General features: G+C 39.8%; 1 protein-coding gene across 1 annotated transcript in view; it reads right to left on the bottom strand.

Moving 5' to 3' along the window:
• Positions 1–6,088: 6,088 nt before the first annotated feature.
• kcnk10a (potassium channel, subfamily K, member 10a) overlaps positions 6,089–13,860 on the bottom strand; it is an 84,365-nt gene continuing 76,593 nt past the window's right edge. Inside the window, exon 7 of the mRNA XM_050058860.1 lies at positions 6,089–6,957. Within this exon, the coding sequence (XP_049914817.1) occupies positions 6,280–6,957 (678 nt within the window). The 3' untranslated portion in view covers positions 6,089–6,279. The remainder of the gene's footprint in view (positions 6,958–13,860) is intronic.

A 13,860-nucleotide genomic window follows, 5' to 3' on the forward strand; every position in this document is an offset into this window, starting at 1 on the left:
CTGTTAGCAAATGATGTGTAGAATTGCTTGAGGATGCAATTATGCCATGGCAGGTGTATTGCTCTGGACCCAAGGAAGTGCAATGTCCAATGTTGACCTAATCCAGCAGCTAATTTCTTGTTCTGTGAAATACGTTGAAAAAAAAAAAAAAAAAAAAAAAAAAAAATCAACCTAGACAGTCATGGTGAGTCCAGGTTGAGCAAAAGCCCAGTCAGTTACTTTCCTCAGCATCTGGGACCTCAGTGTGTGTTTTACTATGCATTATGCCTATGGATGTCAGTGATCAGGGCCTTGCACATACAGTCTGTGCAGGTTGTTTTACCCATTCTGCAATGGTTCATACCAGATTTGATGCTGATATTGTTGATACCTACAGCATAGGCTCTGCGTGGGTGCGTGCCCTAGGCCAAAGCCTACACTGTAGCCTGACGTGCACCTCCTGAGAAATGTAACCAAACATTGCAGCGACACAGACCTCCTGATTGTTTTTGTAAGCTGAAAACCATTTCCCTCAGTAGAAATGAAGCTTTTATTTCACAGAAAGAAACTAATTGTGAAAACAATAAAGTCCCCACACAATGGCATTATAAGAGTTGTTTGTGATTTATCTCTACACTCTGTTAGCTGCAAGGTTAATTTGTATAGTGAAAAGGGCCATAGGCTTATGCTAATAATGTTAGCATGTTGCATTTGTGTTTGTTTTGTCAGTGAACCTTGTGAGTTGTAATGGAGCCGAAATTTGTGATGTTACTTTTGATAAATGTTGCTGTTCCAGGCTTCATATGAGTAGAAGAAAACATTTAATTTATACGATGTAAAATGTCATAGGCTTGTGCTAATAACATTAGCATGTTTTATATGTGGGGAAATGTGATCAGCAAATGACAAGTGTTTTGTCTGCGAATGTTCTGAGTTTTAATGGAGCCGATCTGTGTACTCGTGTTTGAAACTGCCTTTATTTAGCCCTGTTTTCTGTGTGTTTTAAGTCTTTCTTGAATCAATCAAACTTTAGTGCACTTCACAGAACACCCACCGCAGGCAAGTATAAATGCTGACAATGGTGTAGGTTCTGCATAATGCTGACACATAAGGCACTTTAAGTCTGGCTTAGCAAAATTACTTCCTAATCCTCTGCCTCAGTGAATTATCAAGATGCATGTAAAGACAAAAATAAAATGAAATAAAATTAAGTTCTTTTTCAAGGTTCACACTGAATTGTGATACAATTCTATTTCCCCCTTGTAACAATTGCACCTTGTTCATCTGAATGCAAAGTGTTCAAAAGACCTGCTGCGAGAAATGAGGGTTTTAAATCAGACAAGGAGTCAGGAAGTGTGTCTGAAGGTGATACAATTCTGTGAATGATCTCCCAGGAGTTTTCAGAGGTATACACAGGAAAAAATTGCTTCCACTAGAGGATAATTTCAGAGTAGGAGAGGTTACAGGCAGTGACTGTGAAAGTGATCTATCCTCTTTACCTCCCGATAAAAGCCACTGATAATAGATGTGAGAGACAGGGGTACATGAAACTCAAAACTACCCCAAGGACTTTGAAATGCACTGCCACATACTCAAGAATAGCACTCAATTCTGTGATCTTTATTTCCAAAAGGCAATCACTACATTTAATGTAATGGTTGCACAAGATATACTGTAAGCAATGTCCATGTACAGAGCATGAGGTGCTTGTGCGTCAAACACAGGCAGTAATAAAACAAAATGCCATAAGCATCATCCTCTGAAGCATGTGATGGTATACAATCAACACCATATACATTGTAATATAGTTCTGCAATATAGCATGCCTTTTTTGTTCCATGTCTGGGTTTTCTTTTTAAACTTTGACATTTTGTGTTTTTTTAGAAGCATTTCTTTAAAACGTGTAGTCCTTGCTTGTTTTTGCTGCATTCACACTAGCTATAGCTTCACTTAGTAATGTTAACGGTAGAATCAGACACATTGTGTGCATACACAGATAGTGAGTATGTTAACATGAGACTTGGAAGTGTATATGAAAAAGACACTGTGAACATCATATCACGGTAATACAATCTGTGGCACAGTTCACATTTTTTATGTATGTGGTGTCATTTCCCTCAATGGTACATTTGAAGTATGAAAATGTATAGTACTCTGTATGAATGACAGCAGCCATTACCGTCGCAGAAAGCTGCAATTGACACAGTCGTGCCGTAAGATGCAGTACCGCTAATGGCCACTAGATGCTGGCGGAAAAAAGAGTCTCCAACTGCATAGAATTCCATTCAAAAAGTTCTCTGCAAGAATACAGTTGGTTTTTTTTTACATGAATTTTGGTTGCCTGGGTCCAGAGCTTGGAGTTTGAATTGACTGATTTGTCTGGCATCGTGACATCAAACAGTGGTTTCTCTGTTCAAATAAAAGCACCACGGGCAGGACCAACGCCATTGTCAAGCTGTGCGCCGGAATCAAGGAGTAATACCAAAGACAGAGAGTGCTGTAGACAAGACAGACGCTACTATTGAGGCTCTTCTTTATCAACATGTCTTCTCAATGTTGACAACATCGAAGTTTGTTTTACCTCACTCTGCCCAAGCAAAACAAGTATGGTGGCATGGTTATGCATCAGCGTGGACTTACAATGATGTTACATTCAGGCAGATGCATTGGTCTCAAGTCATTGGTTATGGAATTGAATCCCGTGCTCCCAGGAAATTGATTAGAGTGGATGTGATGTTAGACTGAAGATAGAAACAGGGTGTAATCAGTTGACATTTCTGTCCAATATCAGGCAAGAAGTTTGGTTCTCTAGAGCTAATTTTCTGTCCACTTTGTGTCACTGGTTTGAATTTGAGGATCCATCAAAGAGGTATTAAGGCTTCTAGAGAAGTATGTTTTGGAGCAGCTGTAGTGGTTACTGCTTGCTTCTCCTACTCCACTCCATCGCGGCTCCTTACTTTTTTTTTTTGTTTGTTTAATTTTTTAGGTTGGAGACAAAAGACAAATCCAAATACGAGCTTCAGGAACTTACTGGTGTTTTCGACAGTCTGTGGATATGCTTGAGTCAAATATGCCCAAAAGTACACAACACTCTCTCACAGTCAGAGCAGTGCACTTTATACTCTCTGACCCATCCATCATTCATTGGTGTTCCATGTCTAGTATGGAACAGTCCCTCCTCCTGCTTTATGGCTTTATCTTCCAATCTGTTGTCATGATATTTCATGGAGCGCAGGTGCATTGTCCCCTCCCAAAGTGTGAATGCAGTACTTGTTAGACAATGTCAACAACAAACATGAGGACAACAAGCCCTGAGATAGTATTCAAAAAGGTCATGGTCTAGGGTGATGATTAGCAGCATTAATTCTACATTGCATTACAATGAATTATGCAAATACTTGAAGTATAATTTTTTATTTTTTTTTTGTTAATTGTCTGCTTTTATCAAGCCCCCAATCCCACACCAGTGTGAGTCTGTCCTGGCTCAAAATGAAGGAATACTTTGCACATCTATTTTCAAACAGGTGCATAGGAGAGGGACGAGAAGAATGAAACTTGTAGAAAAGATTCCCCGCACTTTCTAACTTGCAAAAAAATATATTTTAATGCTGCTGAAACGTTTCGGTTACTACACCATCATGCAAACAGTTTTGTGACAAAGAGAAGCCATCTTAAGTAGGAGTGGCTGTGAGTTTGCAATCAGTCACATACCCTCAACAATCCTAAACATACCTAAACATACCCCCTGTTTTTAATTTTGCCTCTTTGGTCCTCTAGTTAACTTACTGATGTTTGGTATTGTTGTCTTCCCACTGCACGTGGGTATTGTAACTGATTGCAAACTCACAGCCACTCCTACTTAAGATGGTTACTCTTTGTTACAAAACTGTTTGCCTGATAAAGGTCTAGTCACCGCAATGTAGCCGCTGCATTAAAATAATTATTTTTGCAAGTAAGACAGTGTGCGGTAGTCTTTTCTACAAGTCTGTCTTGGCTGATAGTTTGGAAGGTTGAATACATCTTTGATGTGACTGCAACGCTTTCCTTTCCACGTTCAAGGATAATTTCAACTTGGGTCTAGTTGTAATTAATTTAGAAAATTACACAGTTTTGACCATCATTTTCATCAGCGATTATAACATTGTAATCACTAATTTAACAGCTGGAAAAGTATGGCAAGGCAAGAAACAAGAAACCCAAGACCTGTCTTGATCTCAACTAGGGCAATGTCTTCAGTCATACATTAGAGAGGAGGTATTCTGTTACACCAGCATTAACAGGTCAGCTTTGCTACTTTAATAAATATCCTGGCATCATCTGGAAGGGACATTAGGTTAGCTTCCTACTGCTTCCAAAGTCCTTTCTAGCTCAAGCTTTGGAAAACAATCCAGGTCTTTATTTTCAGTATTACTACATTAACAAGTGGTGTGCCAGTCCACAGAGGATTGCCAGTAGCTCTACAATAAAACACAAAATACACACAGGACACTAAGGTAGCACCAAAAAAAAAACAAAAAACATGTGCACAGATACGTTTTCTTAAATGCTGTCCAGAAGTGGCTCTGCATTTTGACCAACAGCACAGTGATAACCTGGTTTGTTAACACTGGCAGAGTTTTATAAGTATGTTATGGGCCACATATAGTACAAAATGGATGTGAAGATGGACAAGCATGCAATTCTTTTGGTATAGTTGCTTAAATTAAAACAGACAATGTCTTTCTTGTGTATAATGCCCCTTTTCCAACAAAACTAGTGTGTGTATGCAATTTAAAACAGGTAAACCCGCTAAAAATCGGTGATAGAATCCTCTGGCATTGCCAGTAGACCATAGCTGTGTACACACCATACGAGTTTGTCTGTGTGTGTTTTTTTTTTTTTTGTGTGTGTGTGTCACATTTAATGTTATGGACAGAGCAGAAAATAGTTTAATAAGCAGCAGGAAGTAGCATGGAGGCCTATGAAAACTTTATTTTGATTTATTCTTTTTATACATCTCTTACTTATTCAGTCTCTCTTTCAAACTTCGTGCAGACTAATATAGCATTGATGTCTGAGTGCTGCTTGGAAGGAGACAGACAATGTGTTGTAGTGGTTCATCATTGCATCTCGCCGATTTAGGGACTAAGATTAGTGTGTTCCCCTGGGTGTTCGGTTTCCATCAATGCCAATCAGAGATGGAGCTGATAAATACTAGGGATGGGCAGCACAAGAAAAAACACTATTCGAAAATCGTGGCAACTATTCGACAATTTTTCGAATAATCGCTCAGATTTTATGACCGCGTGGACTCCGCTCCGCGCACCAGTGACTGCTCGGCATGTATTTTTCACATCGCGGGGATTTTTCACGGACATTTTTACAGGAAACTACAACGCGGAAGTGCGCTCGACTATGAAAGCCCTAATGACTGCGGACATTCCTCGCGGAGTAGTAGTCTCTGCATGTTTCTCCTGTTTGTAGAAGAGCATCAAACTAGCTGGTAGCCCATCTCACACCGCTGTAGCAATCCTATACTGCCCTCGTGCGGTTAGGAACTGAATTGCATGTCAAATAAAGGGGGGAAATAAGTAATAGTCGCATTAAAAAATCGATTTTTCAAAAATAAAACGACTATTCGAAATTCGTGACCCATCCCTAATAAACACCCATGACTACTGCAGAGTCATTTGATCTGGGTGTGAATGTCGACCGTTACCTTTCCCATTATATTAAAAAGTCAGATGTTAGTGGGTTAGTGGTAAGATGTGTGTGCAATGTGCAGAACAGACCCAAAACATTTGAGTGCTTCTGAGCCATGTGCAGTTATATTCATTATTTCTAGTTGACATGTAGGCTAACATAAAGCAGAAGGCATTTGTTGAACACTACACATCAGATACTGTTGGGAGTTGGTAACACTGAGTATTGAGTGAGAAAGTACTGAGGAAAAAATGTGCTTTTCCGTCATGAAGATTCTGCGTCTGGTTCACAGCAGGTATGTTATTTGACTATAGTGAGGAATGATGGCCAGAACTGCCAAACTAAGACCCATGTTGTTATCCTTTTAGCAACTGCTTTTTTTTTTTTTTTTTTTTTTTTTTAATATGATCATATTTCAGCATAGCAAAATTTTAGAAACCCTACAAGGTCTTGCAATGTGTGTCCATTACATCCATTGGGCACAGTGATTATGTAGACATTACAGTGTATAGCACAAAGGGACATGTGTTGTCCCTACTTAAGCACACACAGGAATAAGGGAGACCTAAGGCACTAATGGTGATATTTAAAATCTGCTTTCGTATCAGGACACGCTGTCTATGGGCCCATTTGAATATGCAGCTCTTTTTCTTCAAGTGTTTTCTCATTCTCTTTCTCTTTGGTCTGCTCCAGAATTAACCCATTATGCGGCTTGCAAGCATCCACAAACAGTGGAAAATCAGACAAGCTAGTGTTGCACTCCTTGTCTTCATTCTCATCCTCTGCTTCATCCTTGCTTTTCCCTTCATCTACTATGGGTGTGCTGCAGTCAAAAGTGGACATGCTGCAGCCGTAAGCCTCACTGTGAGGCCGGCGAGCCTCGTCTGGGATGTTCTTCTTTAAGTCCCGATTCCTGTTGCGCTTGGCCAGCTTGGTGACAGAGCCCAGGCGGTTGAAAATGTTGTCCTCAGAGGTGGTCTGGTGGTTGGAGCTTCGGTCACACTGTTCAGTGCCTCGCAGCCGAAGGTTGTTCAGCTTGGAGTCGATGCTCTCCTGGGAAGAGGTCTTATAGCTGTTGGTATCCAGGCTGTTGAAGATGGCACGTCGCTCCGGGGAAAGCATGTCCAGGGATACAGCACGCTGGTCCAAGCCTAGCTGTCGTCTCTCCATGCTCCGGATGGTGGCGGCTCGCTGCAGCTTGTCGTGGACCTCGACACTCATACGCCGACGTGTCTCCCGGAATTCTGCTCGCACATTAGCTTTCCATTCTGCAGCATGAGCCTTGATCTCTCCAACCTTGGCCAAAGACAGATATTAATAATAAGTACATCAATTATCAGAGTAGCTGCAGCACAATGATAATGTCCTCTCAAGATACCTAGGAGCACTAAGTGATCCATGACATTTTACCAACCCCAACAGCCTTTATATAATTGAAGAGTTCATTTGCAAAAACAGATAAACGCCATTTTGGAAAAAAAATGAGCTGAGGCTTATAATTTACTCTTTGCATTGCGTTGTTTTCAAAGCCCAGATCCATTTTGGTGCAATACCTAATATCTCCTGTTGGAAACTGGGTCAAAGTTCATGTTTTGTGGCAGAAACCGCTATATGCCACAGCTGTTTCTTAGTGAAAGCCAACATATCCATTGAGCAAATCAGCGCAGCGCATTTAGTTCACGTGACAGAAAGATGGCTGCGGCGGCATCTACAACAGCAAAGACGATCTGAATGGGAGTTTTGGGAGTAAAATCCACTGACTTCCGTCAATATAACCATGGATAACTTTGATGAAACGGAAGAGGCTGTTGTCTTATTCCCCTCCTGACGAAAAAAGAGGAGAAAACCCGAAGAGCACGCCCGTAACGTGGCGAAAAAGGTGCGGCATACTGGAGGAGCACCGAGTGTTGCTTGTACTCATAACATTGCTAATGTATGTCAGGCGGCGACGTTGTCTTCTGAGGAGATAGCCAACATAAACCGAGTCCTGTATTCTACTACAGATAAGGTAAAACAAGATGCTATGCTTTTGTCTTATATGGACATTATGGCAGTGAAACGTAGGAGACCCAAAGTGGAATATCCTGCACAACATAAGACTGTGAAGTACTCCATCCGAACCGAGACACAGGAGAAAATCACAGTCTGCAAAGCCTCATTTATGAGCCTGTTTTGTGAGTATTTCATTTCACTTAATGCCTATGGTTATTTGTATGATAGTTTCCAGATTTGCTTTTGTACTGTCTGCATTTTTTGCTGGCTCACAGCTAGCTTAAAGTCTACTTTAAAGTATGAAAACCCACTTCTTCTACTCAAGAAAAAATGACGAAAACTTAACTGTGATTAAAAAGAAACCTCCCATTGTAAATCATAATTATGACAAGAGTCTAAATGATGATATGGTATATCAAAATCATGATAAAGAGCACCAAAATAATGAGACAGAGTCAAAATATTAGTAACACTTAGTAAGACAGTAAGTCGGAAATATTAGAAAGTAAGCCAAAATTTTGAGATAAAAGTTTACATTTTTTTCTCCTACTTACAGTAGGACATACTGCCTCATGCTTTCCACTCTTTAATTTCATACTTATGACTTACTGTCTCACAATTTAGACTTTTTTCTTTCATAATTATGATTTTCCCCTTGATTTTTTTTTCTAAAATTGTGATTAAACTTTCTTTTTTTTTTTTCTTTGACTGGAAGAAATGTTCTTTCATAAATAACATACTGCCCAGTATTAGGCCAACATTTTTCATTTTTCTTTTGTGCCAAAATTCAGATGACGTTCTGACTACTGGTAAATCAAATACTGGACTTGGGTCATTTTATTTTACTTTATTTCATTTTATTTATTTTTTTAATATAGGAATGCGCTAGTTTTCATCAATACAATGTCACGGTTAGCTATTTTTGCAATGTTTATCTAGTTGCCTCATCTTGATCTGACCAGTTTTGCAGGATGAGGCAATAGTTGATAGAATTTATTTTGTGTTTGCAGGCATCAAGAAAGATCACCTCTGCAACATAGCCAAGTACTGGATGCAGAATGGGGTGCCAATGCTAGAATATCGTGGTGGTGCTCGGGAATCTGAGGAACGAGCAGCCAAGAGGGAGGCCGTGAGAGACCACATAAAAACATTCACCTGCAGAGCCAGCCATTATGCTCGCCGTGGCGCACCTGGCAGAAAGTACCTTCCTGCAGATTTGAATGTGAAAAAGATGCATGAACTGTTCCGCTGTCAGAATGAGGAGCAGATCTCCTATGCTTTATATTATAGCATATTCATTATGACTTTAACCTAGGTTTTGGACATCCATCAAAAGATGTGTGCAGCACCTGCGTTAAGTTCCGACTGAGACTGAAAGACCCAGAAATCTCAGATGATGAAAAGCGCAGGGAATCTGCCCTATTTATGTTGCATAGGCACAAAGGACGCAGATTCTATGATCTTCTTAATGCTGTGGGTGAATCTTTCACAATCTCATTTGACATGATGCAGAATATGGTGCTGCCAAAGTCACCCATTGGGCAGACTTACTATTCAAGACAGCTGTACCAGTATGTTTTTGGTGTTGTTCGCTATTGTGGTCGTGGTCTGAATCAGAGGAAAGAGGACATTCATCTCTACACATGGTTAGAGAATGAGAACAAGAAAGACAGCAACATGGTGGCGTCAGCTTTGCAACATTATTTAGGTAGTGTTGCTTGCAGTGAACTCCGTGAGTATAAAGACCTAAGACTTTTCTTAGATTCTTGCTATGGGCAAAATAAAAATGTTAGTGTGCTGGCAATGCTTTTTGCCCTGAGAAAGCGCAAATTCAAAGAGTTAAGAATGGAGTATACCTTTCCCATCAGTGGCCATAGTTTCATGCCCCCTGACCGCATCTTTGGTTGTTTGGAGCAAGAGATTAAAAAAAAGGACACTATACTGCTACCATCTGAGTATGTGGAGGTTATGCAGAAACACGGAAATGTCCATGTTTATGGAAAAGACTGGCAATGCTATGACTTTAAAGCTGCAGCAGCTAAACACTGTACCTCTTCTCGCTCATTTAAAATCAGTGATGCCAAGGTATTGGAAATCAGCGGTGACAAGATGGGCTTTAAGCAGCTGTACAGTGGGGACTTCTGTTACCATACTCTTTTGAAACGCGGTCAGAGGTGGGACACCTTCAAACCAGCACTTGCTCCAGTGGTAAACTTTGTAAAGAAGGCAAAAAAGGATGATGTCCTAAAACTGCTAGGAGAGCTTGGGGTTAGTGAAACAGTCCGGGCATTTTATGAGGATGCCTTGGCTAACGCAGGACGTGATGTTGGCAGACAGGACTTAGAGGAAAGCAGTGATGAGGAGGAATAAGGTGATCTGATGAACTAAAAAAAACTCTTGTGCTTGAATGCCTTTTCACCACTATTAGTGGAATACTAAATGGAGTAATACTGACTTATGCTGAACTTACTGAAAATTGCATTGAATACTGAGCAGTACTGAATACTGTGCAATACTGGGTTATACTGAAACCAAGTAGTAACAGTGTGTAACACTAAACAAAGAGTAGCACTGAAAACAATGGAGCATTGACTACTGAATGTTGAATACACTGCAAAGAGCTATGCAGTTTAAACCCTGTAGCTTCTTTCTGTGATCTGTAATACAATGGATACTGTGTAATACTGAATAACAGCACTGACAGATGAATGTGACATACTGCGAAATGGCTATGTTTTGACACCTTAGTGCAGTCCATTGTTACCTGTTTTTGAGGGTTTTTTTCTGTTTACAGTTTCACAGTTTACAAGTTTGCAACATATTGAAGTTTAAAATACCTCAACTGTTTGTTTTATGACAAGCACTGAAAACCGTGTAACTCTGAATACTGTGAATATTATTAGCACTGACTATTGAATGTGAAATATTGCAAAAATAGACACGTTTTGACGGCTTATTGCAGTTTTTGGGTTTTATTTCTGATATCACTTTACTTGAAGTTAGTCTGGACTTTACATGCAGTTTTTTTAGCACTTTACTTGCTTGTCTGATGATGAATGAATTGACTGTTGCCATTAGAAGAAGCACAGAGTCATTATATGGCCTAATTCAATGGAGTGACATGAATTGTGGAGTTAACTGATTTTGCTAAAAAATGAACGTTGGAGTTATCTGCTTTTGCCAAAAAAAATGAAATGTAAATGAAAAAAAGTCTATTTTCAATAAAGCTTCATTTTTTGAGATACCTCTATTTTGTTATGTCATATCTCCTTGGTCAAAGACACTGAACTTTGGTTTGACTGATATCACCTGAAGTAAATAATAAAAAAAACTCATTTTTTGAAAATTTATAAACATGGAGTTATCTGCTTTTGCAAATGAACTCTTCAATTTATTAACAGTAACAAAACTTAATTTCATCCCAATCCGGTCTGTGTTGCCCTCCCCTCTCATGAATCTTAGAGGATGAGGAAAGAAATACGTTTCTGCAATACACAATTCTACATTTTTTCAGTTTCCTCTAATCCTGCTTCGATGACTACTAAACAAATTGCTATCAGAATTAAACCAGTGCTGAAAGACAATGAAAAATACACACAACTTTAGGGTTGGAGGTCCACAGGGGATAATACACACACCTTCAGGGTGGGAGGTCCACATGGGATCACACACACAACCTCAGGTTGGGAGGTCCACATGGGATAATACACACAACCTCAGGGTGGGAAGTCAACATGGGACAATATATAATACCATATACCCAAATTTAAAGGCAGTATGAGTTGGATTTGTCAGTTGTGGTTTGTAAACACAAAATTCAAAGTTAGCCCTTTTTCCCTGGCTCATTGGCTTCTGTTGAATGAGTGCTTCTGGCAGCTGGTTGCTATGTTTTTAGTCCTGCCCTCACCCCTTTTGCACTGGTACTGGTTGATGCCCAGACCATCCTGGGTCTCTGTCAGGGTTTCTGTAGCCTTGTCAGACGTTAGCTCAACATTCTGTTTTGCTCTCTGTATCAGTCTGGACTTACCGCCACACTTTCCAGTTGGGGGCAATCAGGGATCTGCACCGTAGTTGACAATGTAAGCAGCCAACCAGGGACAGCGTTGTAGTTAATGATGTACAAAGCAGGCTAAAGCCTGCAGAACAGTAATGGTGAACTCCCAAAGCAACAAGCACCAACTCTAACGTTAGCAAAGTAAACACAGCAGTAAGTGATGTTATTGTAGAAATAGTCAATAACAACAATTAAACTAGAAAAGGAGTACGAGACAAGAGTTTCTGAGAGCAAAGACGTTTTCGCTGTTCTTCTGACTGGATATGGCAAAAGCTTGATTTATCAACTGGCTGGCTACGAAAATATCGTATTGTTGTCCAAAGTATCAATATCATATCGTATCGTGATGAAACTGGTGATTTACACCCCTGCTACTTATCAGACTTGCCTGTAGAGACAATATTTTTTATAAGATCCATTACTGGGGGCCACTGGTGAAATAAGTTTGGTGCGTGGTCAAGGCAAAACTTTTCATCACCATCCTAGGATATCAAAACTCATGCAATGGGGGCACCAGAAACAAGTGGAGCAATGTCAACTGTACAAACTCATCTGCCTTGTGTACTTTCACCACACTCATCCTCAGAAGCCTCATCAGAAGCTTGTAAAAAGGCTGTCACTGATAACATTTATACGCAAAGATGTGTGGCCATGATATAATATTACAAGTAGCACCACAGTTTGGACACCTCAGGTGTGAGGTGTGTCAGTTGTGTTAAAATTTGTAAAAAACGGTCTTCAATCTTGACTTTTTAGGAAAAAAAAAAAAAAAAAAAAAAAGATAGCCCTAATCTCAATCAATTTTATTTATAAAGCCCAATATCACAAATCACAATTTGCCTTACAGGGCTTTACAGCATATGACATCCCTCTGTCCTTAGGACCCTCGCAGCGGATAAGGAAATACTCATTATTTCCCAAACACATAACTTTTCTGCACCATGTTGCATATCTGTGTTATAATAATGAACAACCGAAAACAAAATCATCTATTTCACCACCCACTCCATTTACCATGTCGTCTGTATCTGTGTACAATGTCTGAATAATACCATCTGATCAGAGATATTGCATTGCATTTTAAATTTTAAAGATTTCAGAATAAAATAGTTCTTAACAGCTGAATGATTTGTGACAGTACGTTTGAAAAATTCCAGTCTGGTTTCAGGATGCAGCACAGCACAGAAACAGCCCTCGTCAAAGTTTAAATTGACCTTTCCAATGAACATTGATGAGAGAAAGCTTCAGTGCTGGTCCTGTTAGATCTGAGCACTGGGTTGGTCTCTCTGGGACAGTTCTTAAATGGTTCAGGTCCTGTTTAACTGGCTGGCATTTCAGAGCGGCCATGGATAACCACTCTGATAAAATGAACCTTACATGTGGTGTCCTGCACTGCTCTATTTTAGGCCCACTTCTCTTCAGTCTGTACTTACCACCACTCAGCAATATTAGCAATCACAACATCCATTTCCATTATTACGCAGACGATACCCAGCTTTATATCTCTGTAAATTCAAAAGACTATAGTTCGATCAATAACCAGAACCTTTTACAGTTAAACCAAGAAAAAAAACAAGATTCTTGTTATTGGAGCAAAAGCAGAGAAAGAAAAACTACCTACATTTATTTGCACTGAACACCAAGGAACATGTAAAAACCTTGGTGTAGTCAGTGATCCTGACTGAACTTTGAACATGTAATGCTCTTCTGTTTTGTGTGTTTAAGAAAGCCATTGGTAACGTACGGAATGCAGCAGCACAGGTTCTGATGAAAACCAAGGAGAGAGCCCATATTTTTAACTCTAGTCTGTTAATCAGCCCTAAACCTAAACTGGACTATAATTCGTTTGAAAGCCTCGTTCTTAGTCTTTTACATCCAACCTGGAAAACCTCGCAGCCACTTTTATTTGTTATAGTGTACCATGCTCCTGGCCCATATTCTGAATTTGTATCTGAGTTTTTATCCAGTTTAGTTCTTAAATCAGATAAAATTATTATTGTAGGCGATTTTAACATTCATGTCAACGCTGATAATGACTCCCTGGCTACCGCGTTTATCTCATTATTAGACTCCATTGGCTTCAGTCAGGGTGTACATGAACCCACTCATTGTTTTAACCATACCCTCGATCTAGTTCTGACGTATGGAATTGA

The sequence above is a fragment of the Epinephelus moara genome, chromosome 12, assembly GCF_006386435.1.
Source record: "Epinephelus moara isolate mb chromosome 12, YSFRI_EMoa_1.0, whole genome shotgun sequence".
NCBI classification, from domain to species: Eukaryota; Metazoa; Chordata; class Actinopteri; order Perciformes; family Serranidae; genus Epinephelus; species Epinephelus moara.